The sequence below is a fragment of the Coturnix japonica genome, chromosome 6 (assembly GCF_001577835.2).
Source record: "Coturnix japonica isolate 7356 chromosome 6, Coturnix japonica 2.1, whole genome shotgun sequence".
Lineage (NCBI taxonomy): Eukaryota > Metazoa > Chordata > Aves > Galliformes > Phasianidae > Coturnix > Coturnix japonica.
Window position 1 is genome coordinate 14,911,830 of NC_029521.1, and position 27,374 is coordinate 14,939,203.

At 44.2% G+C, this 27,374-nt stretch overlaps 3 protein-coding genes across 7 annotated transcripts in view; 2 read left to right on the top strand and 1 right to left on the bottom strand.

Moving 5' to 3' along the window:
* HIF1AN (hypoxia inducible factor 1 subunit alpha inhibitor) overlaps positions 1 to 1,688 on the bottom strand; it is an 11,389-nt gene extending 9,701 nt beyond the window's left edge. The window contains exons 1-2 of the mRNA XM_015866739.2: positions 1,475 to 1,688; positions 645 to 895 (exon numbers count right to left, since the gene is read on the bottom strand). Of these exons, the coding sequence (XP_015722225.1) occupies positions 645 to 895; positions 1,475 to 1,639 (416 nt within the window). The 5' untranslated portion in view covers positions 1,640 to 1,688. The remainder of the gene's footprint in view (positions 1 to 644; positions 896 to 1,474) is intronic.
* A 35-nt stretch (positions 1,689 to 1,723) lies between these two features.
* NDUFB8 (NADH:ubiquinone oxidoreductase subunit B8) lies at positions 1,724 to 4,554 on the top strand. The gene is made up of 5 exons (XM_015866740.1): positions 1,724 to 1,927; positions 2,044 to 2,170; positions 2,389 to 2,488; positions 3,908 to 4,063; positions 4,322 to 4,554. Exons 1-5 carry the CDS (start codon positions 1,828 to 1,830, stop codon positions 4,412 to 4,414), a joined length of 576 nt encoding a protein of 191 aa, XP_015722226.1. The 5' UTR covers positions 1,724 to 1,827; the 3' UTR covers positions 4,415 to 4,554.
* Positions 4,555 to 5,042: 488 nt separating this feature from the next.
* Positions 5,043 to 27,374, top strand: part of SEC31B (SEC31 homolog B, COPII coat complex component) — a 31,625-nt gene continuing 9,293 nt past the window's right edge. For 3 of the 5 annotated variants that reach the window (XM_015866734.2, XM_015866737.2, XM_015866738.2), the window contains exons 1-21: positions 5,043 to 5,164; positions 8,933 to 9,021; positions 10,574 to 10,697; positions 10,924 to 11,119; positions 11,895 to 11,990; positions 12,865 to 13,005; positions 13,341 to 13,483; positions 13,734 to 13,833; positions 15,748 to 15,909; positions 16,805 to 16,957; positions 17,676 to 17,906; positions 18,903 to 18,977; positions 19,891 to 19,974; positions 20,924 to 21,032; positions 21,454 to 21,632; positions 21,860 to 21,986; positions 22,834 to 22,979; positions 24,498 to 24,671; positions 25,279 to 25,467; positions 26,212 to 26,425; positions 26,832 to 27,155. In XM_015866734.2, coding sequence (XP_015722220.1) covers positions 8,943 to 9,021; positions 10,574 to 10,697; positions 10,924 to 11,119; positions 11,895 to 11,990; positions 12,865 to 13,005; positions 13,341 to 13,483; positions 13,734 to 13,833; positions 15,748 to 15,909; positions 16,805 to 16,957; positions 17,676 to 17,906; positions 18,903 to 18,977; positions 19,891 to 19,974; positions 20,924 to 21,032; positions 21,454 to 21,632; positions 21,860 to 21,986; positions 22,834 to 22,979; positions 24,498 to 24,671; positions 25,279 to 25,467; positions 26,212 to 26,425; positions 26,832 to 27,155 — 3,046 coding nt within the window. In that variant the 5' untranslated portion in view covers positions 5,043 to 5,164; positions 8,933 to 8,942. Of the gene's footprint in view, positions 5,165 to 5,326; positions 5,353 to 8,454; positions 8,637 to 8,932; positions 9,022 to 10,573; positions 10,698 to 10,923; positions 11,120 to 11,894; positions 11,991 to 12,864; positions 13,006 to 13,340; positions 13,484 to 13,733; positions 13,834 to 15,747; positions 15,910 to 16,804; positions 16,958 to 17,675; positions 17,907 to 18,902; positions 18,978 to 19,890; positions 19,975 to 20,923; positions 21,033 to 21,453; positions 21,633 to 21,859; positions 21,987 to 22,833; positions 22,980 to 24,497; positions 24,672 to 25,278; positions 25,468 to 26,211; positions 26,426 to 26,831; positions 27,156 to 27,374 lie in introns of those variants that run through there. The other 2 variants (XM_015866736.2, XM_015866735.2) reach the window with 2 other exon arrangements.

A 27,374-nucleotide genomic window follows, 5' to 3' on the forward strand; every position in this document is an offset into this window, starting at 1 on the left:
GTGTTTCTATGCTTAAAGACTGCCTCCTCTCTTAGGAGAAAGTACTCCTGAAGCTGAGAAAAAAGGGAAAGGCAAAGATAAACAGTGGACGTGGACACACAGAGCTGCCTCAAATTCAGATGTAACTCTGCATTCTGAAGTGTTTTTAGGTGACTGAAGACAGATGAAATTAACCAAGAGGTTCTAGTGGCTAATGTGTAGGTTCTATATAAAGTAGTGCTCGACTCAGTAAGTTAGGGATCTGTCAGAGGTGTAGGCTGACAACACCTACAAACACACAGCACACAGACTATTCTTCCTCATCTCTGTGACAAAAAGTTAAGCCAGTTTACCTCAGTACTCTGTAAAAAGGTTGAGTTTTATCACCTCTGCTTTTTTACTGTGTGGTATCTACCATTATCACAGTTTGCCAAAGTCAAGTGATGCATAATGCCTTCTCAGGCCCCAGGAGGGGGAGAGAAGAAAACAGTTTGAACAGTTGCATGAACTAAGGGCATGTATTTCTTTAGTAAGCAACACAGTTGCAACCAAATAGGAATCATGTGGGAAATGCCTATAATAACTATGGCTTTTATCACCAGCTCTCACTGCAATGTACCCCACAGAGACCTGAAGAAATGGAGGGATTTCTGCATATCACTTACCTCTCAGCACTCCCTTTCTGTTGTATTTCTTGAAGTCTGTCCACAAACTCAGCAAACTTCATCTCTTCCCTGCTTGACTTGGGTTTGAAGTTCTTGAAATTGGCCATCTTCTTTTCATCATAGTACAGAAATTTGTGTGTGCTGGCACTGTACACTGAGAAGTCCCCATTGCCAATGTTTTCCTGGAGGTAGTCCAGGTCCCATTTCAGGGCAGGATAAACCAGATTTGTATCTGTCAGCACAACTGGCTCCTGGGGAGAAACAAGTTAATAGATTCAGGGATCTTTTAAACTTCAGAATTATTGTGTTACTGCAGCCCTACAAACTCTCTTTTAACATGAATAATTGGAAAAGGCACTTAGAGCAATGACAGCTGCTATATTCTCAAACTGAGCAAGCACAACATAACTTTCTGCCAGATTGCTGCCCCCAAACTCGGAGCTTGTCTTCCAAAACCAACAGAAGAGCAGCCACTGTAATGCAAACTTCACATCTGTGGCCATGCTCACATCAAGAATATCTGCGTGCATGAAGTTTTACGCAATATTTTCGTGATTTCTACTCAAAAACTGAAGTAAATAAAGCAAAAGCTCCTGCACATACACAAGCCGAGACTGCAAGGCCAAAGAGAAGCGTTCAGTACAAATAACGGAACGGGGAACCGGGCGGGCTGTGAGCCCACTCGGGAAGGGGACAAACGGGGCACGCAGAGCGAACGAGCGGCGGCTTCGAGGGACGGAGTGGAGAGGAGGAACGGCTCCAGGAGAGCCCTGTAGCCCGTGAGCTGCCCCCACGGCCGGAGGGGGAGGGCCGCCCGCTGCCCGCCTCACCTCGTTCTCGATGAGCTCCTCGGCGCGGGGGTCGCTGTGGCTGAGGCGCGGGATGGGCCGAGTCTCGAACGAGTAGTGGCGGAACTGGGATTCGCTCCAGCCGGGCCCCGCCGGGCCGTCCCGGCAGCACGACGAGGAGGAGGAGGAGGAAGAGGCCGCCGCCATCACCGCCTCGGCCGGGGAACCCGGAACTAGAAGAGCGGAAGAAGTTGCTCGCACACAGCGACCCCGGAAACGAGGGAAGGTCACCGTGCAGGCGGTGCCGGTAGGGGGCTCTGCCTGGGTTCGTGCTTCTCCTGCTCGTCCTTTCTGTCCCTACCAGCCACCGTCGGCGGTGTCAGCGCGGCAGGGCCATGGCGGCGGCCGGGCGCGGCGGTGTCCTCTGTCGGCAGGCGGCGGGATGGCTGCGGGCAGCGCGGGGATCCACGGCGGCACCTCCGGGAGCGCGGGCTGGTAAGGGACGGCTGCGAGCGGGAGGCTGCGGCGGGATGGGCCGCGTCCTTGAGGCCTGCGGGCTGGGAGGGCGTCGTGCCCTTCTCAGCCCGGCCCACCCTGCCGCTCTTGTCCAGCTTCGGGTCTGAGCAAGGATCAGCTGCCCGGGCCCTACCCGCGGACGGCGGAGGAACGGGCGGCCGCCGCCAAGAAGTACAACATGCGGGTGGAGGACTATCAGCCGTACCCGGATGAGGGCTTCGGGTGAGTGGGGGCCTGGCTGCAACCCGCTGCAGTCCTCACTGCTGCGTGTGTCTGGGCTTTGGTATTGCACGTAGGTATTGCAGTGGTGGGTGTGTTGGTGTAGGTGTGTGTTTAAAAAGGTGTATATATGCACGTAGATCCATTCTCAGAGATATATATTATGTGCCAAAATTAATGTAGGTTTCTTGAACGTGTGGGATTTTGTCTGCTTCTCACAGGTATGGTGATTATCCTATGCTCCCTAATAAGTCCTTACATGAGCGAGACCCCTGGTACCAGTGGGATCAGCCGGACATGAGGCGCAACTGGGGAGAGCCGGTGAGAGTGCCTGCAGAATGTTCAGGCATCAGTGCTGCTGTTACTGAATGCTGACATGGGCATCCTTACTGCGCTTGCTTTGTAATTCCATGCTCAAACACATCTGCAAACATGGGGGTGTTGCACATAGCACGGGGACAGTCAGAAGTAAAGGCTGCAGTCATCAGGCCAAGTAATTTAAGGTACCTGCTGAAATAAAGCATCTGCATCAACTTGCATTATGTTAAGCTTCTCAAGCTCCTGGTCAGGAGTAGTTTTTCAGTTCATATGTGGCCTTTCTGTGAAGGACTGGAATCTAGCTGTTGTTATTTAGTTTGGTAGTTGACTTGAGCTCCTTTTACCAAAAGTAGAATTTATATAAGCATATGTATGTAATATAGTATAAATACATAAGAGTTTCACAGAATCACAGAATTATCAAGGTTGGAAAAGACCTAGAAGATCATCTGGTCCAACCATTACCAATACTTCCAGGCTAAATCATATTCCTCAGCACCACATCCAGGCGTTTCTTGAACACTCCCATGGTCGGTGACTCCACCACCTCCCTGGGCAGTGCATTCCAATGCCTGACTACTCTTTCCGAAAAGTAATACTTCCTAATGTCCAGCCTGAATCTCCCCTGACGGAGCTTAAAACCATTCCCTCTAGTTCTATCACTGATTACACAAGAGAAGAGACCAACCCCCAGCTCACTACAACCCCCCTTCAGGAAGTTATAGAGAGCTATAAGGTCTCCCCTGAGCCTCCTCTTCTCCAGGCTGTTTGCTAGCATGTGTAACACAGAGTAGAGTTTAAAGTCTGTATTGCAGTGTCTGTAGGAGCTGCCACATAGAAAACCTTGTGGTGATTCTGTATATTTGTGCTGATCAGCACATGAAGGCTTGTGCAGGTAATGCTGCCCTTCAGATGGGTAAGATTTTTACTTGTAAGAACTGGCTCTTGCTACTATTTGAGTTGGCTTCCTCTTAAAGAGCAGCAACAGGTGCTTTACCTGTTTTGAGAAACAAAATAGCAAGTGGCTGCTTCTTTGTTTGGAATACAGCTGCTCATTCTGTGGGTGTGTGACTGATCTTTCATTAAAAAAGGGTCCCAGTTTCAACCATGACTTTTCAACAGTGTTGTGGAATACATCTAAGGTGGAGCGATTATGTATATAAATAAACATCGCTCCTGTCTTATAATTAAGCATGATTGGTATGGACCATGGGATGGTATGAACGTAGGATGGAACTTGGAGCCTTGTTTTACCATAAGCAATTACTGCCTCTGTGGCTTTGTCTCCACTTGTGCGGTGGAGGTGATAGGTAACTTGTGGCAGTTTTGTGATTGAGAATGTTGTGAATAGTTGCAGGTAAAAGCAGCCTGAGTACTGATGGTAAATCTGTATCCTTCGTTGTTGTTGTTATTATTTTTTAGATGCACTGGGACTTTGACATGTATATTCGGAACCGTGTTGATACATCCCCTACTCCAGTTCCATGGCACACTATGCGCAACCACTTCCTGATTTTTTTTGGTACCATGATGGTCATGTTCGTTCTTGGAGGCATCTATCCATCTTACAGGCCCGTGGTGAGTGATACTCTTGGGTAGAGGGAGGAAGAATAGCAGTGCTGCTTGTCACTGCTGATAGCTAGAAGAGTATTTCCTTCTGCAGTTGGGTGAGTGTGGATGTGAAACCCTGGTCTTGGCTGACATGCCTTCTTTTTAAGGGGGGGAAGTTAGGGGTGTTAGAGGAGACTTGGGGGGGAAGTTGGATGAGATGTTTCTTCCCTACCTCTTAAACTGCTTGTTTGAATGTGTTGTTTGCTGCTCTTTTTGTCTTTGTAGGGACCGAAGCAGTATCCCTTCAATGACCTGTACCTGGAGAAAGGAGGGGACCCCAATAAAGAGCCCCCAGTTGTGACGCACTACAAAATCTGAAAGCTGCTAGAAGTGCTTTTTCTCCCACACCAACTCTGCTGGGGTTCGCATCTTTAATTTTCACTGCAGCATAAGTCAACGCTTGTTCTTCAACACTGAACCACTAACTGCAGTGAAATATATCATTGATGCTTACTGTGCTAGTTGTCTTCTGTTGTTTTGAAAAGGTGAAGCAGTGGCCAATGGAATTAAATTATATTTGCCATTTTCCTAGACAAGTTATGATGTGGGGCAAACATCTGGCTTATAAATATATTTGAACAAGGTATATTTGCTAAACCTGTTTATGCAGGAGACGCCTGTTACTGAGTGGCTTATTGGAGGTGCTGGTTGGCATTGAACTAGAGCGTATCAGAACCAGATTAAGTGCTAGTTCTTGGGAGTCTCGTTCCATGTGAGTAACTGTCCTAACTCAGTGGGAACTGGCTTTGATCTTTTCCTACTCCAGATGACTTTAGTGAAGTCTGCCAAAAAAAGCCACAAGCTTTCCCCTCTATTGCTGAAGGGGACGATACCTTCATTCTGTACGGGTGTGTGGTACAAGTTCCATTTCCCTGCTCAGCTCAGCACGCTGCTGCCACTCACTTCTGTGCCTTCCCACGCTCCAGCTGTGTTAGAGCGGCGGGGAGGTGCCCATGCGCAGTGCAGCGGGCGGGGCGCGTTCCCGTGGAGGCGGCGCCTTTTGGGCTCCCGGCGGCCACCGTCGTAGGGCTCAGCTGCGGGACGGAGCGGCGGGACAGCCGGCAGCCGGTAAGGGCCAAGGCCTCTCCTCCCCGTTTGGCCTCGCCCGGGCTGGCACCGAGCGGCCGCTTCTGCTCCGCACCCCTCGGCCCCAGGAGCCACCCCCCGGCCCGGCCCCATGGCCTCGGAGCCGGCCGCCTCCGCTGCCCGGCGCGGCGTCACCGGGCCTGTATTGCCGCCCCGCTCCCGTTGGCTCGGTGTGTGTGTGTGTATGTATGGCCGATGGGTGCTGCAGGCCGGCCCTCCCTTCAGAGCGGCCCCCTCTGCCTGGCAGCGCGGCGCTGCCCCGGTACGTGTAGGCGATGCTGTGCACGCAGCGAACCTGGCCATGGTTGGAGCGTTAAAAGTTTCTTTAGGCGTGTGGCTGAAGCACACGGAACTCAGAAGTGTGTTGTTTTTTTTTCCTGTGCTGTGAGAGTGTCATGGAGGAACGCTGAGCCCTGCCCTGCTACAACCCCGCCTCGGCTGTGCCTGAGATTAGCCGCGATTAATGCCTGTGCCTCCTGTAATCTGGGGCTATAATAAGCACCTGGGAGAGCTGAGGAGGGGAAGGAGTGGTGCGAGGGCTGGGGGCTGATCCCGGGATGTGCAGTGTCGCACAGTTTGTGTCTCAGCTCCCGTGTCGTGGCCGTGTGGCCTCTGGCACTACCAGGGGAGCTGCTTTTCTGCCGGGTGACCTTGGCTGAGCGCTGTGCTGTGCTGTGCTGTGTGCTGCGTTACAGAGGATCAGGCCGGCAGCTTCCTTCATGCGCTGTGCAGGAGGGCGGCATCAGCAGGAGGTGTACAAACGAGTGGGATGGCCAGGGGGTGTGGTGTCACCATCCCAGGACGTGTTCAAGGACTGTGGAGCTGTGACACTGAGGGATGCAGTTAGTGGGTATGGTGGTGGTGACAGGATGACTGGACTCAGTGATCTTAGAGGTCTTTTCCAACCTTAATGATTCTGTGATCCTCTGAAAGGGGAATGGTTAGATGTCCGGTCGTGTAGGGGAGTGGAAAAGTTAGTAGGTCCATACTGACAGCCATGGGTGGGTGGGGTGAGAGAAGGCCTTGCAGGAGTGGCACTGGGGTTGGTTATCACGGCAGCTCTGAGATTCAACCAGAAGATAGAAACTTGGTCTTTTGCAAGTGTCTTAGGCTACTGTAGATAAGGAATTCTGCTGCTGTCAGCACTGCGTGTAATCCATCGTAGTGTTAGAGCATGTGCTCCTACCCGTGCCCTTCGTTTCCAAGCAGCGAGCAGTGCCCGGCAGTGCTGGGTTTGGCTTTGCAGGCGGCGTTACCATTTAAGGACACTGTGCAGGAAAGCAAGGCTGGGGGAGGCTTTGGGGGAGCGCTGCTTCTGTCCTGCTACTGCCAATGGGGCTGAGATCCCCTGATGCGTTGTGTCTGTAATCGGATGTTCCTCTGGAGGAGCGGGAGGCGGAATTGTCATGGCTAATTAATTAGAGGTCGTAAGAAAAGCATGAGCTTTCTCAGACGTCTTAAGTGCTATTTCGGGAGGTGACAGCAGGTGGCAATCTCTCCCTATAAATTCTCCTGTGGAAGGGTCCGCTTGTGAATTTTTCTCAGACAACCACAAGAGGTTGCTAAAGAGCCTTTTCTTTCTGTAGGGATTGTGGAAGACTCAAATCAGGGCTTCTTACCTTCCAGACTTAGAGCCCCAGTGATTTAAGGAAGTGTTGCTGCATTGATACAAAACCTCAGCTGCAATGGAACTGAAATAGTAGAAGTTGCTTTAAGACACAGTACTGCAATCTTCTGGCTTCCTGTGTGTCATCTGTTGGTGGTGCTGCTGCTGCTTTGCCCTGATGGTCAATGATGTAGAAGCTGTCCAGTTACTGCTAACGCTCCTGTGTTTGACCTGTTGATACTGAGCCAATCTATTAGGCAAGCCACTTGTTTGCTTTCCTGTATCTGAGTGAGGTACCATGGGCAAGACATTTTACCTTTCAGTTCTGCTCTAACATAATTTTATGAAAAGAGAACAATAATGCTGACTTTCTAATGCAGTATTTAGCATTTTATTGTGATAAGAGGAGCTGGGCAATCAGTCAGTAAGGTTTTATGTGGTTTTTTGTGGTAGCCATCCCCACAGCCTATCCAGCACAGACAGTAAGCATTGGGAGAGAGCCTGGACCATTCAACTAGCCAGTAGTGTGGTGGTTATACTCTTCATTGTTTCCTTACCAGAAGGAGAGGGTCTCTTGGCCATTCTGTAGTAATGTTAGTGGCTCAGTAGGAGGTTGTCATCCCAAAAGTGAAGCAGCGAGGCTTGTGTGTGCATTCAGCTCCTGCAGCTGATGGAACACAAGTGGAGGAGGAAGAGGCAGGGAAGAACTGATAGGACACGTGCCAGCTGTCTGACACCCCTGTTCTGATAGAGTCAGGATACTTTTTGCATTGGGCCTTGTTCGCAGGCTCCTGTGGATCCTTGTGGGGATGTTCTCATTCCCCTCTGCTGATGAGGGGAGCAGGCCAGGACAGCATTCCTCTATGAGTGTGAATGCTAAAAAGCATTCAATCAATTCTAATCAAACAGCGTGTCCTGACGTGACAGGGGGAAGTGGGAATATGTCCTTACCCTTCTGACTGGCAACAGAGAAGACCCTAAAGAGGATCTGGAGTTACTAGACATGAGGTCTGAGTCCTAGAAATGCTGCTGACCTAATTTCTCTGTATGGGGAAACTGTCAGTTGGAGGCCATGGCTTCAGATAAGCCTCAAGATGATGGAGGACTTTGTCAAAGCTTTTTTTAACATGCTTTGGCCAGGCAGTGGGCTGGGTACAGTGAGCTACCTTTATGAGGGAGACTAGGAAAGAGCATCCATGTTCTGGTCTATAAACAAACTGTATGATTGACATTTGTTATTCTGCATCTGGAAAGAGGGACCACATGGATTCAGGATGTGACTGAACCAACAGCCCGGCTAATGGTTATGTTCCTACCTGGAACAGCAGTTTGCTTATATTTGTACTCAATGTTGCGGCCCTTAACTGTGTACTGTTGATGTTTGTTTTTCAATTATCTCGCTACATTATTGCCTAACTGTCTCTGCAGTGATATGGGGAGGTTGTGTTGCCCTTCTATAGGTTTGTGTCCCTCTACTCGTTCTCAGTAAAAAGAATTACTGTCAGATGTGGGCTTGAAACCCACTGGGTACTTCTGGATCACTTCCTCTCGCCTTCTGCTACCATTTCCAAACTGAAGCGGAAGGTCAAATGATTTTTCCTTTGGCTTCTCTGAGGCGTAAGAACAAAGTACGCTAATTAAATTGGCACGTGGTAGCATTGCACTTTGTTTTCTGTTGCCACATCACTTGGCTGTTTGGATTTTACCCCGTCCTTAGATTCCATCTGCTCCATTTTTGCTGATGTGTGTACTGACTCCAGCGTGTTCCAAGAGAGCAACTGCTACTTTGCAAATACATTTAAGTGAATTTCAGCAGCTGATTTAAACCAGCCTGGGCTGACGACTTGAGTATGTTGTTTAATTTAAATCCCCTTCCTTTCACTGAAATTCTTCTGTAACTGGGATATATGAAAAAGAGCCTTAAGTAAGGAAAATCTGGGCTCAGACAGCAGGGATCGTTTTATCCCATGAATTCCTACCAGTAAAAATGTACTAACTCAGGAAGCAGCAGATTCTTACTCTCACTAGTTAGAAGGCTTTTTTTTCCTTGATACCACTGTAAGGAGTTTGCTTTGTTACTGTTGTGGTTATTTTCACGTTGGCTTTGTCTAGCTGTTCTAACTGCTGTGTGAAATTTCTTCTAGAACCTAGAAAATGAAGCTAAAGGAGATTGAGCGAACAGCTGTAGAGGCGTGGAGTCCTGCAAACAACCACCCCATTTATCTAGCAACAGGTAAAGTTCTTCACCATTCAATACATTTTAAAGTATGAATCACAGGGAGACTTTATGTAGAGCTGTATTGGTAAAAAGGAAAAAAAAAAAAAAAAAGAGTAGAAGACTTTCAGGAATTCCCACTTTAAATATCTCTTGAAAGCTGCTTTCAAATGATATGCTGGGAATTTTATCACATTTTTTAAAGTGATGCTCTTATGGAGGTTATGTTTTATGCCTGGCATTATCACCTTAAAGAGCAGTCATTTTTCAGAGGGTGAATACATTGCTTTTTGATCTAGCTTCTAATTAACTCTGCACAAATTCCAGTGCCTGCTTGCTGTAAAAATAAAATGAAGTTACTTAGTGTATCTGCGGAACTAAGTGCACCCTAACCATGTTCATTTAAGCTCACTTTCAGTTTGTTGGTTTTCAGTCATTATCAAGTAGCTAGAGAACCAAAGAATGAAATCCATCTCTTCTTAATATCAGTTGGTTTTGTTTACGTTTGGTTTTAGTGCTTCTGCAGAACCATCATTTATAATTTTAATAACAGTATTATTTCTCGAAGTGCAAAATCATCTTGTTCGCTGAGTTGGAAATGGGTGACTTTAGCGTCTGTGTGGATCTAACAGCTTGTGTTGTCTACCCAATGTGGGAAGTAATCAGGCCTGTCTGCTGTCTGGGTTATGCGGGGTTGACATATTGTCCTGCTTTTTTTTTTCCTTTTTTTTTTCTTTTTTCGGGAATGGCTGTCAAAAGAAACTGACTAAAGTTTGGCTTTTGCCTTAAAAGCAGCATTACTATTTTTGGGGTAGATTTTCTATTTTGAGTTTCTCTCACAGGGCCAGAGTTTTGATTGGACCAAAAGCCTTGGCTTCAGTCTGCTTTAGATCAGAAGCTGCACAGTTCATTGTTTGTCCTGATTTTTTTTTTATGGTCCCTTGGGCTCTTTTCTTGCCATAGGCAGTTACAAAGCATCCCTGTTGTAGCCGGGTAATTATTTGCATGGCAGTGTCTCATTAGGCAATGCTAAATCTATTTTTAACTTTTATTCCCTAAACCATAGAGAAGGAAGCCATTACTGTGTGACTTCTGTCTCTGTGTGGGTTGCTAAGGAATGCTTTGTTGGCTTAAAACTGGAGAACTTTTGCTGTAGGCTAAGCATAGAATTTATGGTCATGACTTCTGGTCGGAATTGAGTAGTATACAGAAATATTTAGGATCATAATTTTACCTGCATTTGAAGAAGCAACTGTAGTTGTAATTTAAATTATGACTTAATATCAGAAACTGTGGTTGTTTGGATAAGGTATAAGAATTATGTCTATGCAGAGAGGGGAAAATATTTGCATAGCAGTGACCCTATTGCTCACAATTTCTTGAAGAGCTTTTGATTTCTTTTAATTCTTTGTTGTAATAGTTGCTTTTTCTGAGGTACTTGTGTATGTCCTCTCCCTGAATAGGCACAGCACTGATGATGTGTTGGCTACTAAGGTTGCCAGTGCTGTGTTTGTACCCTGTGATTTGAAAAAGTGGCCAATTCTAAGTACTGCCCTTGTACTTCTGCTAGGAACATCTGCCCAGCAACTGGATGCATCCTTCAGTACAAATGCCACCTTGGAAATATTTGAGGTTGACTTCAGAGATCCCTCTCTGGACATGAAGCAGAAAGGAACACTTCCTGCCTCAAACAGGTATCAAAGTCTCATGCTATTGATCACTGGAACTGAAAGGGGCTTTTATAGTACAGAAAAGGAGAGAGGAAATTTGTTTTCAGAGTATAAAGAGATCTTTTTGAATCTGTTTATCTGTCATCAAGGACTAAGCATTTTTGACTTCACACAAATCATTTTGGTAATGCAGAACATCTTGACTTCCACCAGATACTGTAGCCTACACTGGTTTTATTTTCTTCTTTAGGTTTCATAAGCTGATCTGGGGTAACTTTGGAAACGGGTCCTCAGAGTCCTCTGGAGTGATCATTGGTGGAGGGGATAATGGTGTACTGACAATGTACAGTGCACACCGGATCTTGACCTCAAAGAGTGATCCTGTAATTGGGCAGACGGAGAAGCATTCGGGGCCTGTTCGAGCACTTGACTTCAATCCTTTCCAGGTGTGTAACGTGAAGATGCTTATAAACAAATGTTTTGGTTTTCTTTTTTTCCCTTGTGTATACAGATTTATTAACGGAAGGAACAACATTTAACATGAAAGAGACGTGATAGTTATGCCACAATATTGATTTGGAACTTTGATTAGGGCAGTGTTCACAGCTTTGTCACTGTATTACACTGTGACCTTGACTGAGTCATTTTACCTCAGAACAAAACTTATTTTGTAAAGCTGTTACATATTGGACTGTTACCCATCTGAAGACAGGGCATCATTTATTATTATTATTATTATTTCACTTAGTGTTTAATTCAGTGGGGTTTTGATCACACTTGAAGAGGGTGCAAAATAAGCAAAAAGTAAACAGAACACAAGTTCTTGTGGCAGCAAAAAGGCAAATTGTTCTGTGAACGCAGACCCTTTTGGGAAGCCTGCAATTGCTGAGAATTAATATCCCTGATGTCTGCATGCAGAGCTAAGACTCAGCTGGCCAGAGGCAGTGGCTTCCAGACCTGTGGCAAAGTTTCATGGTGAATAGCACTATCCAACTGCAAATCTAGCTTGCTAGACAAATTTTAAACAGGCTTCTATCATGGCACGGATGAAGACATGGAGGCCAGAAACATGCTCAGTTTATAATCTTAGATGCATTGTTTAAATGCAGTTCTTATCTGGCTGTGGAAGTTTTGAGTTTTGTTATTTACGCTTATTCTCAAGAAATCTGTCCTAATTCCCCATAAGCAGGAAATTCAGATGACCTTTTCTTTTTCCTGCAGAGCAACCTTTTGGCCTCTGGAGCCAATGATTCTGAAATATTCATCTGGGACCTGAATAACTTTAGTGTGCCTATGACTCCAGGGACTAAATCACAGGTAAATGTGTTTTCCTCCAGGCAATAGCCCTGCAGACTTATATCTCAGTATGGAAGTTAAAAAAGTATGACTGAATGGAATCATCCTGGTGTAGTTACACTGTGAAGGGGGAATGAGCTTGACCTTTGTCAGGAAGAAGATGAATCATAACTGATAGGCTTCTTTTTAAGGGAGTGGAAAGAGTGTTGTGAGGAAGGTGAGGTAGGCTAATAAACTGTGGAAGAATGCACTCTGCATGGATGAGTAAGCTCTTTGTGAATTTGTATCAAGTACCTGACCAGTTTGTCTTAAGATCCAGCTGGGATATGTGTTTTGGATTAACAGTGCTTTATTGGGCCTTCTCTGAGGAGTGAATTTACTTCAGGCTTCGTGTTAAGCTTTTCATATTTCATGAAGGCAAAATATGCCCAGTGTGGCCAGTGAGCCATTTAGTGCTTCTCAGGTATTACTCCTAGATAATTTTTCCTGACTCTGAAGGGGAATAAGTTTCTGATTATGGTCACATTTGTTCAGGACAATCATAGTAAACTTGTCTAAAAGAAGGGTTAGCTTTTTTCTTCAATAAGCCTTGCATTTGTCTCCTTGCCTATCTCTTGTGCACTGCAGGAGATACAGTAACATGACTTAGCCTTAAGTTCTGTACAATTTTCCATCTTGTTGCATTCTTGAAATGTTGCACAAGGTCATATTTCCATTTTTGTTTCTTGTGGGAGTCCAAGTAGAAACATTTTTATTCTCTCAGCTGTAGTTCTCTCTAGTCTGCATCCTGATCTCACATATTTTGCAGGTTCTAGTTAGTCTAGTGTCAGCATCCAGTGATTAGTGTTTCCTCAACACAGAGGTAATAGACCTATCTCTGTTTCTATCTTTACAGCCTCATGAAGACATCAGTGTGGTGTCTTGGAATCGGCAGGTGCAGCACATTCTGTCCTCTGCTCACCCCAGTGGGAAGGCAGTGGTTTGGGACCTCAGGAAGAATGAACCTATCATCAAAGTCAGTGACCACAGTAACAGAGTGAGTGAAGACTGATTTTTTGACTTGCTTATAACATGGCACCATAGTGACAGGAAAGCAATAGCACAGCTCTTGGGTTTCAAGTGCTTGTGTTTTGGGAGCTGTTGTGACTGTTTCTCTTGGAGCTACAGCATCGAAGTACATCTCTCTCTTTTTTTCCTAACAAACTGCATAAACTCTTACCTATTCCTGTAGTACAGAGTGCCTTTGTTTAACGTTTGTCCTTTGTCAAGCATTCTAGGTAAGTTATTTGCAGAGAGAAGTGGTTCTTGGCCATTTGTGCCATTGCTAGCTTGCATTGCTGAATTTTCATCCTATGCTGTTTTTGTCTCGAGATGCATTGCTCAGGAATGGCCTGGCACCCAGAAGTTGCAACCCAGCTAGTTCTTTCCTCTGAGGATGACCGCTTGCCAGTGATCCAAATATGGGACTTACGTTTTGCTACCTCACCTTTGAGCCAGCTGGAAGGACATACTAGGTGAGGACCTGCTTGTCATATTGCCTTTTCAAGGATCTCCATCTTTTAGAGGCCAACATCTGCGAGTCTGGTTTTGGAGAAGCGAGGTTATTTATTTTAGATTGCTTTGTTTCACAGATCCATCTGGTTTTGCAGATATGAAAACTGCTGTTTCTGAACTTAAATCAACATGCACCAGCATTTCTTATTGGCAGAGTGGGAAAGAGGACTGAGTATGAAGTACCACTGATTTCTGTCTGGTCTGTTTTAGGGGAGTTCTGTCTGTCTCCTGGTGCCAGGCTGACCCTGATCTGCTGTTGAGTAGCGCCAAAGACAACCGGATCTTGTGCTGGAACCCGAGTACAGGGGAGGTACTTAACAGCTATAAGTATACCTTATCTTCTTCATACAAAACTGTGTGCTATGCTATGTGTTTGCCCCTTTTTTGTATTTGTGTGGAGTGCCAATGTCTTTTCCTTCAGTATGTTTTCTGTGCTGTTCCATTTTGGATAAACTGAAAAAAAACAGGCAGAGACTTCCTCTGATCTGTGTCCAGACGTTGTACGAGGAAGAAATCTTTGACTAAAACGTAATTTAAGCAAATCAAGACTACTCTATCTGTGTTTACACACGTAGTGTTTTCTATGTCCATTTGTTTCTTTCTCCTTCACCAAGAGTACTAGAAAGTGGGGGGGAACTTGAATGGAAATGAGGATCACTTGTTATGGTCATTGAGAAGGGAACAGTGTAGTTAAATATGCTTGCGAACTTTATTCAGAGCGCAGTGGCTTCATATGTAGTTGCTTACCCAGTTGTGTATCTCAGAGTTAACACTGAAATATTTAAGCTTCACGGTAACGATAAACATTTATTTTAAATCTGTGTAAAAGATTCTCAATGCACCTCCTTGTTCAGTGCTGAGTTCCTGGATAAAAGTGAAATTTGAACTTTGAACCAAATTTGCTGTGTGGATCTTGGTGGTAGCACAGGGAAAGTACTTTTACAACACTGAGCAAAGTACATCTGTGAGCTCCTGGATGGGTTCATCTTGTGGGACAACTTGATATCCGACCATTTGCCTTGGAGGCATGAAAAAAGGTTGCCCTTATTGTAAATGACACTAAATGTGCTGTTGCAGTTACGTGGGCTTTGGAGCTCACTCTGTACGGATAGCTGATGATTAGAAGAGAATCAGACTCTGAAATGTTTCTGATGTCTAATTCTTACTAAAGTCTTTTAGCTTTGTTTTAGAGGAAGAATTTAAATAAGCAATTTTAGCATATCTGGCTCATCTTTATGCATCCAGATATAGATTTGCAGAGTTAAGTTAAGGCATTAATTTGGGTGCTTATAAAATAATAAAAATAATTTTGGGGGTGCTTGTTTGACTTGGTGCCAATGATTTCTGGAAATTTTCAGACAATACCAGAGCTGGGAGTTTTCAGTAGTAAGGATAGGGCAGGGCATTCACATAGAGAGACTGATCTGGTAATCTTGGGGGTAGAGTTGGTTTCTTTGTTTTTGGGGGGAGAGGGGATTTATTCCTTTACTTTAGAGCATTACTTTACTTAATATAAGTGATTACAGGGTTTTATACCTGGGAACAGAGAACATGAATGATGATCACACAGAAGAAAACTGGGATTCTTTATGCTGGAAGGTTTTATACCTGTGAGGCACGAAACAAATCCTGTCATTTTACAGACTGGAGGTTTGAGGTCAAGGTCGTGTTAGGGAGTTGCCCCGAGATAGGCAAGAAATCTGCGAATGGGCCATGAACTGAATTTGGATTTTTGATTGCTGGACCAGAGACTTGTTGGCTGTAATATCCTTCATAGTTTGTCTGCAGCTATTACAATCCTCTTTTCTTGTTCTATGTTTTTTCTTCCATAGGCTTTTATTTCTAATCTATTTCTGCCTACACGTTCTTGTTCATGATACCTTCTTGCTTGTTGACTTCTAGCTTTCTTGCATTGTTTGCTGATGTTTCTCCCTTGGTTAACAGCAGTTGCAACAATGTTATTGAGCTCTGATACTTAGTAAGCAGTACAAAATCCAAAAGTAGCGAGTCAGTTGCACTCTACAGTTAGAATCCCAGTGTTAACAGCTTTCTGCTGTTTGGGCTCAGTGTGCTACAGTTTTCATATTGCAAATGCATTCTTCGAGAAGAAAAAATACTTGTGTTGCACTTGTATACAACAGCAATGTGTAAATTAATGGTGGGCTATTAATGTGGGGAAAGCAAATTATGTTATATGCTTCTGTCTTCTCTGTTTCTGTGATAGGTGGTCTATGAGTTGCCCATTCGAAGTCAGTGGTGCTTTGATGTCCAGTGGTGTCCTAGGAACCCATCAGTCTTCTCTGCTGCCACTTTTGATGGATGGATCAACATTTACTCTGTTATGGGTGGGAACTTAGAAGCTCAGCAGAAGACACAGGCTGACAAGGTAAAGGACACAGAGGTTAATATAACTGGTACCTCCGTAGCATGGTGGTATGGTTTGTTAGTATATTTTAAGGTTTAGGGAAACTGATCTATTAAATTTTAGCTGTTGCTTTAGGAAACGGTCTTTCTTTGGAGTGAGCTTCCTTTCAAGTGACCGAGTGACTTGAAAAATAAAACATATAGATCTTGCCTGTGAACCTTACCTTGCTGAGGTTTGTGTTGCTTCCTTTCAGACATTCTAGTCAGCTGCATTTTGGAGCTATGTCCTATGATCCAGTCAAGCTTATCCTTAGCAAACACCAAATCTATTCCAATAATTTTAAAAATGAAGAATGCTTGTAACAGCATTGTATATATTCTCACCAACTTCCTAAATGTCAGAAATCCAGATCAGAGATCAATTTTGACATACTTCTGCCTGGGCAATAAAGTCTGGAGAAATTATTTCACCAGCTTCGTCGAAGTCTTATAAAAGCTTGAGAAAGTCCTTAAATCAAACTTATTTGAAAGACCCAGCAATGAGCAATACAGGAGACAGATTGACAACTTTTGACCATGTTTTGTCACTGTCTTGTGTAAAACAAGTAATTTTGTAATCTCTGTTTCTTATGAGCTGGATGCTACGCCAAGCAGTGTTTGTTGGAGAGTTTTGTCTCACTAATGAAAACTTTAAAAGTCGCAGAAGGTGAAGCTTTGAGAAATAATTTTGAGGACTGTTTGGTAAACCATTTGTCTTACAAAGGGCTTGGGTGTATTTCAGAAAGATGTTCTGTCATTGTCTCTCTCCTTGCTGATGAAGAAAGTAATTAATTATTAGCAGTGGGGTTTTTTTTGTGCTTAGTCCATTACAGAGAGAAATTGAATTATACCTTATCCCCTTTTCCATCTGATCCTAGATCTCTTCCTCCTTCAACAACCTGGATCCCTTTGGCACAGGACAGACCCTTCCTCCCTTGCAGGTGCCTGAGCAAGTAGCTCAAACCACCTTGATTCCACCATTAAAAAAGCCTCCCAAGTGGATTCGCAGACCTGTGGGTGTTTCATTTGCAGTAAGTAAATGGAGTATCCTTCACTGAAAATGCTTCTAGTGTCTTCTAGTGATGTAACCCCTTTCTCTAGCAAAACCTTCTTCTGATTTTCCTGCTGCTACTTGTTTTGGTGTTTGCTTAAGATACAGTGTGTTTTCCTGTCTGGGGAAGCTCTTCTGCACAACATTTGGGTGTATTTCCAACAAGAAAGGGTCCTATGGCAGAGAAAATGAGTCTAAGTAGAAGTTAACAGAGCTAAGAGACTCATAAATCCTGTCCTTGTAGGCTGTGATATGCATTTCTGTTCTGTCTTTCTCCTCTCTATCCAGTATTTAATTTTTTTCCCCCCTCTTTTCCTCCCAAATCAAAACTCCTTATTTCTTCAGCCCGTCTTGACTTGTTCTCTGTCTACTGCTTACTATTTGCATGATGGTTTTCATTGTTGCAGCCTGCCTCTCAGACGAGAACAAACAGTTCCAAATGGTACTTTTTCCTTTGTGCATCTATGACGTTTGCAATTAGCAATGCCTGACAACACATACATGAGTGACATGTTTATCAGCAGGAATTACTGATGCTTCATTTGAAGGACTCCGTCTGTGTTCCTTCTATACATATACATGAAACTTTGGGTTCTATTTGATCACAGCTGGAGCTTGAGTCAGCCTTGATAAATGAAGAGTTAAGTAAAATTGTTAAATGTAAAAATGCTTATTTTGTCTCTTTCTGTCTTTCTCAGTTTGGAGGAAAACTGATTACCTTTGGTTTTACCAAAGCTCCTGGGCAGCAAATACAGCAGACTTACTCACACCAAGTTTTTATCAGTCAAGTTACTACTGAAACCGAATTTCTGCTCCGGTCCAAAGAACTGCAGATGGCTCTGCAGTCAGGAAACCTCCTTGATTACTGTGAGAGCAAGATCCATACAGCCAAGTTGAAGTATGAGGAGAACCTGTGGAAATTCCTTAAGGTCAGATACCTCTGGTGAAGTACGGGGTCAATTCTGTTATGTGTTTGTGTATGGGAAAGTATTGGGATCTTTTCAATAGTACAACATTTGCATAGTCAGTTTGATCTCTTGAATAAGGTGACCAATCGCTGTCTTAAGTGGTGACAGGAGTCTCCATTGCAAGGATCATTGCAACCATGTTTTTAGTAGCATTGGGTGTGATATTTCAAACTGTCACTCTGCTGAGTTCCTATAATCTGACTAGCCTTTGGTCCTGTGAAACCACTCCAGGGCAGGCAAGATTCAATACTACTATCTTAAACTACAAACCAAACATGTTAATTCTGTTCAAAATAATGTCCTGCATGACCATTTCTGCATTTGCAGGAACAGTTTCTGACTGTTTACAAGTATCAGGTCTATGTACAGATTGTTCAGTCTTGTAGTAGTAGAGGAACAACCTCAAAGAGTTACTGAAATAGTTGGATCTCCTGGCAGGATATTAATCGGTCATTAAATCATACAGGTAGCACATGCACTGGGCTCTGTACAGCCTGAGGGAATTTCTGAGTCTGTCTGAAATCCCTGCTCAGAAAGCTTCTCTAACAACTAATTTGCTGCTTTTTCTGTTGAAGCCAACTAGGAGTTCGTGCAACCGCACTTTAATTTTCATCCAAGCTTAGATTGGTCCACTGTCTCTGTGCAGAGATTAGATCAGGAAATTCTGGACTATCCAGGGAATTAATGGCCAAGAGTACTAAATATGCACCTGCATAGACCTGATGCTTGGTTGCCACTTACTTCTAACTTTATAGCAAGCTTGAATGTTACCCTTTTATTGTTACTGCAGTTTAAATTCTATACAGTTTCCCACTGTGTACTGGGTGTGCTTGTCATAATTATTTATCTGTAAGCTGAGCTCTAGATTTTGCTGCTGCTAGAAGTAGTTAGCTATTGGAAGTGTGTAGATGTGTAGGATTTTACACATTTTCTTTTTCAATGTTCTTTGGGATTCAGGTGAACCTGGAGCAGGAATCTAGGACTAAACTCCTCAAGCTGCTGGGCTACAGTAAAGAGGACCTGCAAAAAAAGGTAAGGAGACTTTTGTTATAGAGAGGCCTTTACAGGGCTAAATCTTCTGCTGGAACATTATAGGATTCCTATTGGAAATGAGTTTATGTCCTCATGGTACACAAAGGACTGAACTGTATGATATTTCAGTTGAAGGGCACTTGTAGTATCCCTCAGACTGAAACCTGCTGCAACGGGTAGGGAACATAAGCAAGAGTTATTCTGTGGTTTCTTTTAGGACTGCACTAGGAATGCTGGATCAGCCCAGATTCATTCCTCCTGACCTGAAGCTGTACAAAGGCCTCCTTGTCCTGCATTGCACTTGGCAATTTTCTTTTTAGATCTTAAATGGTAAAGTTGATCAAGACGTCTAACAAATGTAACTAAACCTCTACAGAGAGTCCTTGTCCTCAGAGCTCAAAGATGAACTGTTTATCACAAAGAGGTGCTTTGAGAGAGGCATGGTAGAAAGAAAGTCCAAAATGTCTGTTCAGATCTTTTTTCTGATTGTGCTGGTCAACTGGGCCCAAGTTCTCAGAGTTGCCATTAAAATGAATATGTAGACTCTAGTAAGGGTACAGCAGTAGCTTTACTGGATCAGACAAAAATGGTCTTGAGCCCTATTATCTTACTTCTAGTCGATGCTCAGTGAGGTGTATAACAGCAGCACAGCTGTGAGAGCTTCTAGCATCAAGCTCTGCATCAGTCAGGAAGGTGACAGATAAAGTTACCACACTAGTTGGAACAGCAGCAGTGTGGACAAGTCTCTGAAAAGGCTAAGTAATGTCTGCCATGTGGCCAGCCAGGAACAGGGAAATAGAACTTTTCACACAGGTGGAAAAGCCAGGGAATTGTCTAGAAATTATTAGTCACTTGGTGTCTTTGCTGCTATCATGGTTAACCTTTACCTTGTGAATATCTGTTTCTTTTCTAGATCACCTCATGTCTGAGTAATGGGATCCCAGATAAACAGCCCCTTCCTGAGGCAGATGATACAAACACTGCACATCCAGATCAGGTATGTTCTGTACCTCTTAACAATCTGGGAGATCAGTGGAGGGTAGAGTGAACAGAATGGTTTAGTTCCAGCCACAGGTTGTTGGGCTCAATGCAGGAATCACAGAGGGCAGCTCACAGGCCTGTCAGACTTTCACGGGGTCAGACTCAGTGATCTTAGCTGTCCCTTCTAGTTTTTAAACAAATCGGCAAATGATAAAGATGGACTCCTGGCTATTAACACTGCAAGAGGGCTTGCTTCACCAGCGTTGATTTCTTCAGTGATAGACTTAGTCTCAGCCCAGCTGAACTTCATACTGCAGTTCTGGATTTCCTCTGTGAAGATTCTGCTGTGGTATTTGTTCTGCATTTCTTTCCTTTTCACTTCTATCCTTTGAAATGTATTTTCACGTTAATTTGAGAAGGTTAGCTTCAAATGTTTCCCAGTGCCTGCTTCAGCATCCTCTGTAAATTATGTTCTTCTAAGGAATCTAAAGCTGCTATCCTCAATGTAGTAATTTTGAGCACTTGTTGAGATACTCTAGGGATAGCAGTTGTGTCCTACATTCCTACTGAGCAGCAAGCATGTATGTGATCCTACCTGTTATTTATACGCATCTCCTGCTGGGCTTATCCCTATTCCATGCAGAACTGTTCAGCTTGCTTACAGGCAGACCATTGAATGCAGGGAAACTGGACAGCATTATTGTTGTCATTGCATGTCTTACACTGTCATTTTCCTAAAGCATGGTCAATAGCAACACTGCTCTTCTTGGTGCCTCAGTAAAACTAAGCACACTGATAGAGCAGCAGCAGGAGGCACGAAGGGTTTCCAAGCAGAAATCCAGATTTATGCGATCATTGTCAACCAAATGTGAAGCAGCCTCATCCCACCCTGCAGACCATCAAACTGTTATGGGTAGGATCTGTGTGTTCAATGAATAAATTAACCTCTTGCTCTCTTTGCACAGCTTTTAATGAATTCCAGTGATGATGTAGCTGCTCTTTCCTCCTCTTCAGCCTTTTTTGACAACCTTGTCCCACAGAATATGAGCACGTTGGATATTCCTGTCACAGAAGGTATGTTACCTGAAATGCATTTTTGCCACCTTAGAAAAAGCAAGGATGGTGACACAAAATTCTAAAGAGACCGGGTAGAATCTGGTCCACTCCAGCAAATGATTATCTGTTAAATAGAACACCCACTGCACTGTCGTGCAACTTTTATATATATTTTGTAAATAAATACTCTTTACAGATAAGAGGCCTATTTAAAGCATGGGAGAATCGTGTAGATGGTGGAAGACTTACTGTCAAGTCAGTGGAGTTTTTTGTTTGATTGTTTTAGTTTTTAGATGCAAAACCTGATTTGTGTTTCCAAATCTTCCTTTATTTGGACTTCCATATGTTACTGTTTCTTACTATCTGCTCTTTGCTACAGTCATGATCATGCATTTGGATGATGCCCCTGTAGTCTGACTCTGCTTTCTCACCTCTACAGATACCGATGGACTGATCAGCCAAGCTCTTTTGCTGGGGAATTTTGAGGGTGCTGTGGAGCTGTGCATGCGGGCAGAGCGATTTGCTGATGCCATCATCTTAGCTATTGCTGGTGGGGAGAACCTCCTAAAAGAGACCCAGAAGCGCTACTTTGCCAAGCAGAAGACTAAACTCTCCCTGGTTAGTGACAGTTTTGTGTGCTCACTGAACAGGATATGATGGTTGATATCATGGCAGATGTTTGTGTATATATTGTGTAGTGAGGTGGTTACTACACACACTGGGAAGTATTCCTGAAGTACTCTTCTTTGGATGTGTGTGAAGACCTCTTCTTTGGATGTGCTTGCTTGAGCAGTCATATTGTCTTAGTCTTCAGTGAGTGATAAGCCTTCTTTTTCCCCTTGCAGCTACTTTCCTCCATTGTGCAGCAGAAGTGGCAAGATATTGTTTGCACATGTGATCTACAGAGCTGGAAGGAGGCACTGGCCATCTTGTTAACATACTCAAAGCATGAGGACTATGCTCAGCTCTGTGGTATGCAGTGAATTGTGTATATTCCACCTGAAAGGGATTCCCTTCCCTTTTAAGTTTCAGAGATGAATTATTGATGGTTTGAATTCAATAGTTTCCTCAGTCTTGTTAAAAAAGCCAAACATGCTTAGCAACTGGTTGTTCTGAGAAGGCAGTGTTAGGGGGCAACCTACTGACTGAGTCTGAATCACGAAGTCGCAGGGGTTGGAAGAGACCTCAAGAGATCATTAAGTCCAGTCCTGCTGCTAAAGCCAGTAAGAAATACTGTTTAACTGGTGAATAGCACCTGGGAAACGGAAACAACTTGGCAACATTGGAGAGGTTCCGTCATTTCATGCATGTGAGATGACATCTTGAAATGCATGAGAACATGGCATCTAATACAGACCAAATAGTAGGGCTGGAAGGTTGCTGTGGCAGTGGTGATATGGTTGTTGCATCTTAACTTCTATCTCTTAGCTTTTGCTAAACATGGATAACTGCCAGGCTATTTACTGTCTCTATCACTACACACTACTGTTGCCTCCAGATACCCACATCTTTTTGGAAAAAAGAGTGTTGAGGTTTCTTGTCATGTTCATTATTTTTAAGGGTTTTTTCCTTCTTCTATATGACCAGACAGACATAAAAAGTGAAAGATGTGTAAGAAATGACTTCTCTTTTCAATCAAATTGACTTTGTGATTCCTTAGTGCCCATTTTTCTGTGTTATCATAGAATTGGATGCAGATGCAAAGCTGTAAATACCTTTTTATACCAGGACAGTGTAAGATTGCCAAGAGAGGACCGTGAGGGTTAATGAACTCTTCAAAATGTAAGTGTTAAATATCAACTGTGTTTCTTCCTTTTAGACATGCTGGGCTCCCGCCTAGAATTGGAAGGAGACGCAGCCCTATCCAATGATGCCTGCCTCTGTTATATCTCGTCAGGCAATGTGGAGAGGTTGGTGGAATGCTGGGTAAAAAGCCATGAGACTTCATCACCCCTTGCCTTGCAGGTACCAATGTTATGATGTTGATTTGACTCTCTCTAGGCCAGTTTGGTAACATTAATCTGCTTGCGTTATCACATCAAATCATAGAATGGTTTGGATGGAAGGGACCTGTAATATCATCTCGTTCCAACCTCCCTGCTATAGGCAGGGACGCTTCCCTCTAAGCCAGGTTGCTTAAATTCCCATCCAGCCTGGCCTGGAATGCATCTGAGGAGAGGACATTCACAACCTCACTGGGCAACCTGTTCCAGTGTCTCATCACCTTCACAGTAAAGAATTTCTTCCTCATATCTAATCTAAATCTACCCTTTTCTAGTTTAAAACCTTTTCTCCTTGTTCTTTAGCTACCTGCCCTTAGAAATAGACTAGCTGCTGGCTTCCAAAAAACAGTGAAGAGCTGTTCACAGTCACCAGGGTATCTCCTAGCCTGGACTATGGGCGTACATCTGGAGGTGGCATACGCTCTTAAAATTTATGAGTCTGTGTGTTTGCAGAATACTGCTCATGCTATGCATAAATCCAGCTATAGATGGGAATTATGGCTTGCACACCTGTCTTTGTACGCTGGTGGCATGTCTTGACTTCCTTAGACTATATCTATAATCTAACTAGTAGTTACCTGGGAGCATATTTGCTGCTGAATTTAACTGTATAGCTGTAATGCTAAGGTTATCTCGTTCTTCATCCAGAACAGTCTGGCAAAATGAAGTCTAGTTTGTGTTCTTTGCATTGCAGGTAAAATAACCTTGTGTGGGAAGTCAGACCTTAAAGGTGAATCAGGGTTTCTAAGTCCTAAGTCAGCGCTGTTGCCTGTTACGCTTAAAGCAGTCCTTGCTAAGTTGCTAACCTGTGCTGTGTCTGTCAGTCACTAGAATGAATTAGTCAAGTCTTCAATACTGACATGTGCTGATAACACCCTCTGCTACAGAACTCCCTGGTCTTGAAGCCTGCTAGTAAATAACAGCAACAAAAAGGCCTTTTAAGCATTTCTGATTGTTTGAAACTGGCCTCCTCCCAGTCGTAATAACACATACATCATTGAATAGATACAAACTTTGCTTTGATTTGTAGGATTTAAAGGGGCTTTGAATAACTAAAAACTTCCTGGTCTGTTTGTCTGTAGTAGTTGTTTGTCTTAGTGAATTTCTCCTGATATGGTTATAATCCTTCCTCTTCTAAGCTGATACCTTGGACTCCTAAACTTATGGGAGTAATTACTTAGTAAAAAGATCATAGCTGATGGTAATGTTCTTGTGGTTTCTCGTTTTCTTTTTCCTTTTACTGTAAAAGTAACTGTCAGGATATGCTTTCTGGTTCCTGATTTTTCTGCACAAAGTGCACCTTAAGAAATAGTTATCATTGGTAGTATGTGGTGCCAAGTAGAGTAACTTCTGTTCACGTTGGACCCAATGGCAGTTGAAAGGGAGGAGCCATCTGGTGTTCTCTCAGTATGAGATGGGCCAGTAAAAGAAATCAGATTCTAAATGGTCTGTTTTTTTCGCCCTCTCCCTGCCTATTCAGGATCTCATAGAGAAAGTGATGGTGCTGAGCAGGTCCATTGAGATGCTCCGAGGCACAGCAGAAACAGTGCCAGGCCCTGTGTTGGCAGAACAAATCACCCAGTATGCCAGCCTTCTGGCATCACAAGGATGCTTGGCAGCTGCAATGAATTACCTTCCCAACAACTCTAAAGAGGTAAGTGAGAAACAGGTTTTTGTAGGAAAGTGGGGGAAGCGATACTTTTTACAAGTGAGTTTTGGGTTTTACTTGTGTCAGGACTCAAGGTTTCATCTTAATAATGGTAATTCAGGAGTAAAGATGGTGTTTTGTTTTTCTAAGACATAGCATCTGTATTCATTTGTGTTTTTTTTCTTTGTAGCCCCTTTGATTTGGGGAAAAGGAGAGAAACTTTAGAACTGTAAAATGGTTCCTGGGGAGCATTGCTGGAAGGTAGTTTTCCAGGGAAACTACATCTAGTCCTGAAACTACCTGATAGAAGAGGGGGATGGGAAGGTTACTTTATAGTTTAAAGTAAATCTGCCCAGTGCCCAAATGCAAGTGGGCCCTGGAGAAAGTATACTGTAAATGTTGGAGGAAGGATCGGTGAGACTTCATCTGCAAGGAAATATGTCCTAGGTTCTGTCACCTACAGGTTCTTTCTTTACTGCTGACTATTGTGTAAGTGCTTGTTTTGCAAACTGATGCCCAGTGCTCTGGATCAGTCTGCTTTGAATGCCCCTCACCCCCCTGGTATTCTCCATTTGAGACTCTTGAGGCAATTCTAATGCATGGTTTGTTTCAGCTCCTGATTGAACAGCTCCGAGACCGGCTCTTCCACGCTCAAGGAGAGAATGTGGGAAATCAGCCACCACCACCATTCCCCTACGCTCGTGTCAATGTAGGTGTCATGAAGCACACATCTCCAGCAGCCCAGAGGGGCTCCACCCCTGAAGGAGCAGCACACAAAACAGATCACAGACATCCAGAGAAGGTAAACCTGAAATTCAAGCCCTTGTGGGAGAAGGAGGAAGGCTACTGGGTTGGGGTAAATGTATAAAGAGCTACGAGATAATGCAGGCTGCAGGCACTGAGGAACTCGTCAATGATACATCCATTCCTGAATTAAACACAAGTTCTTTGATGATGCAGAAGTGGACTGGATGGCTTCTTTTCAGAAAGCTCTTACCCACATGATAAGGAAAGGGATTGCTCTTCTATATCCACCTAACCCTTGGATCTCAGTAAAATTAGTGCACTCTAGCTTCATTTCAGTTCTTGCACAAGAAATTTATGTTCAGAAGGTGTTGCTTCCATTATTTCATTATTGTTCCTTTTGGTTGTGCTTCTGGGAAATCACAGCATGGGAACTGGTTCCTAAAGGCTAATCCCCGTGAAAGCCTGAGAATACTATGAAGAGTGTGGTTCCCAGTTTCATGATAAAGCTATGTGGTGTGAAAGGAAGGGTCATCCAGTCTTGTAACAGCAGGGAGGACAGCATCCAGCCTCCTGCTCTTTGCCTTTTCCTGCCAGCTACACTTAGGGGTGGAGAGAGGTCCACTGTACTTCTGATAGCAGTGAGGCCTCTGATCCAATCCACCAAAAGCACTGATAAAAAGCAGCATCTTCTCTTATCTGAGAAGTGAAAGAGATAGAAAGTGAGGCTGTTTTGTGTGTGTGTGTGCATGTGTCCTATATGTCTCTGACCATTTCAAATTTCTTTGTTTTTTAATTGCAGCCCAATTATCAGCCATCATTTGCCCCTTCAGCACCCTCTCAGCCTTCAGTGCCTTCCTTCTTCCCACCTCAGCCAGTGCCAGCAATGTCTGCAGCACCTCACCATAATGTCCCTCCCCAGACCAGCACTAGTCCACAAACAAGTGTCTATTCCAGAGGACCGCCATACCCACAGTACAACATGGGCATGGTTCCAGCAACAGCTTCAGGGCCAGGTAAGCATTGCCTGATAGCTGTTTCCATCATCCAGAAATTCCTTAGATTTTCTTAGACTAAGGCCATAGGCGCAAGTGACTGCTTTGCCTCTTTCTCACAGGTCTGTTTTACTTGCAAAAAACAAATTAGCAGACAGAGAAGCTTCTCAGCACTTCTGCCTTATCTAGTTCTAGAAACTGTTGCTGTCCTTCTACTGTTGTTAAGCACATTAGGAATGGAGAAGGCCCTGCTAACCTTGTGGCACTATTTGACTGATGTTGCTTGGGCTATGGGGAATACTCCTGATGTGGATCATCTAGGGCATGGCTTGAAGAAGAAAGGGCTTACTGGCATGAGGGGAGAGTATCAGTAGTACTTGAGACATAGAACAAATGCTGCAGATGTACTCTCTTTCTTGTTTTATAGCTCTGTCACAGTCTCAGCCATTCAGCCCAGTAGCCAGACCTGTTGGTCCTGCTCCCTTCCCCAGCCAGCCACCTCTGTCAGGACAGTCCATGCCCATGGCATCTCCTGGTGTTCTACCATCTGGACCTGCTCTGCTCACTCCAGCCTCAATCCCATCATCTCAGCTTCCTGCAGCCTGTCCTCTCCCAGTGGCAAGCCAGTCTCCTCTAGGTTTTACGTCAGCACCGTTCAGCAGCCCTATGAACTTGGGGTACCCTCAGGGAGGTCCTGGAGCTCCATCTGCTAAGCCTCTGCCAGCAGCCAGCCTTCCTCCTCCTCCCATAGGTAAGTACTGCCTGTGTGTACAGGATGCTCCTGGATACTATTTGCTGTAAGTAGTGGATGTGGGCCTTCTGAGCTCTGGTCTGTCACCTTAGGGACTGGATGTGATGTTATCTGAGGCCAACCTAATAGACACATTGTGCTGAGTCCTGCTGTGGTCGTGAAATACAGCCGTAATTATGTTTTATTCAGGCTATTCAGCCACTGTCTCTCTGGCTATCG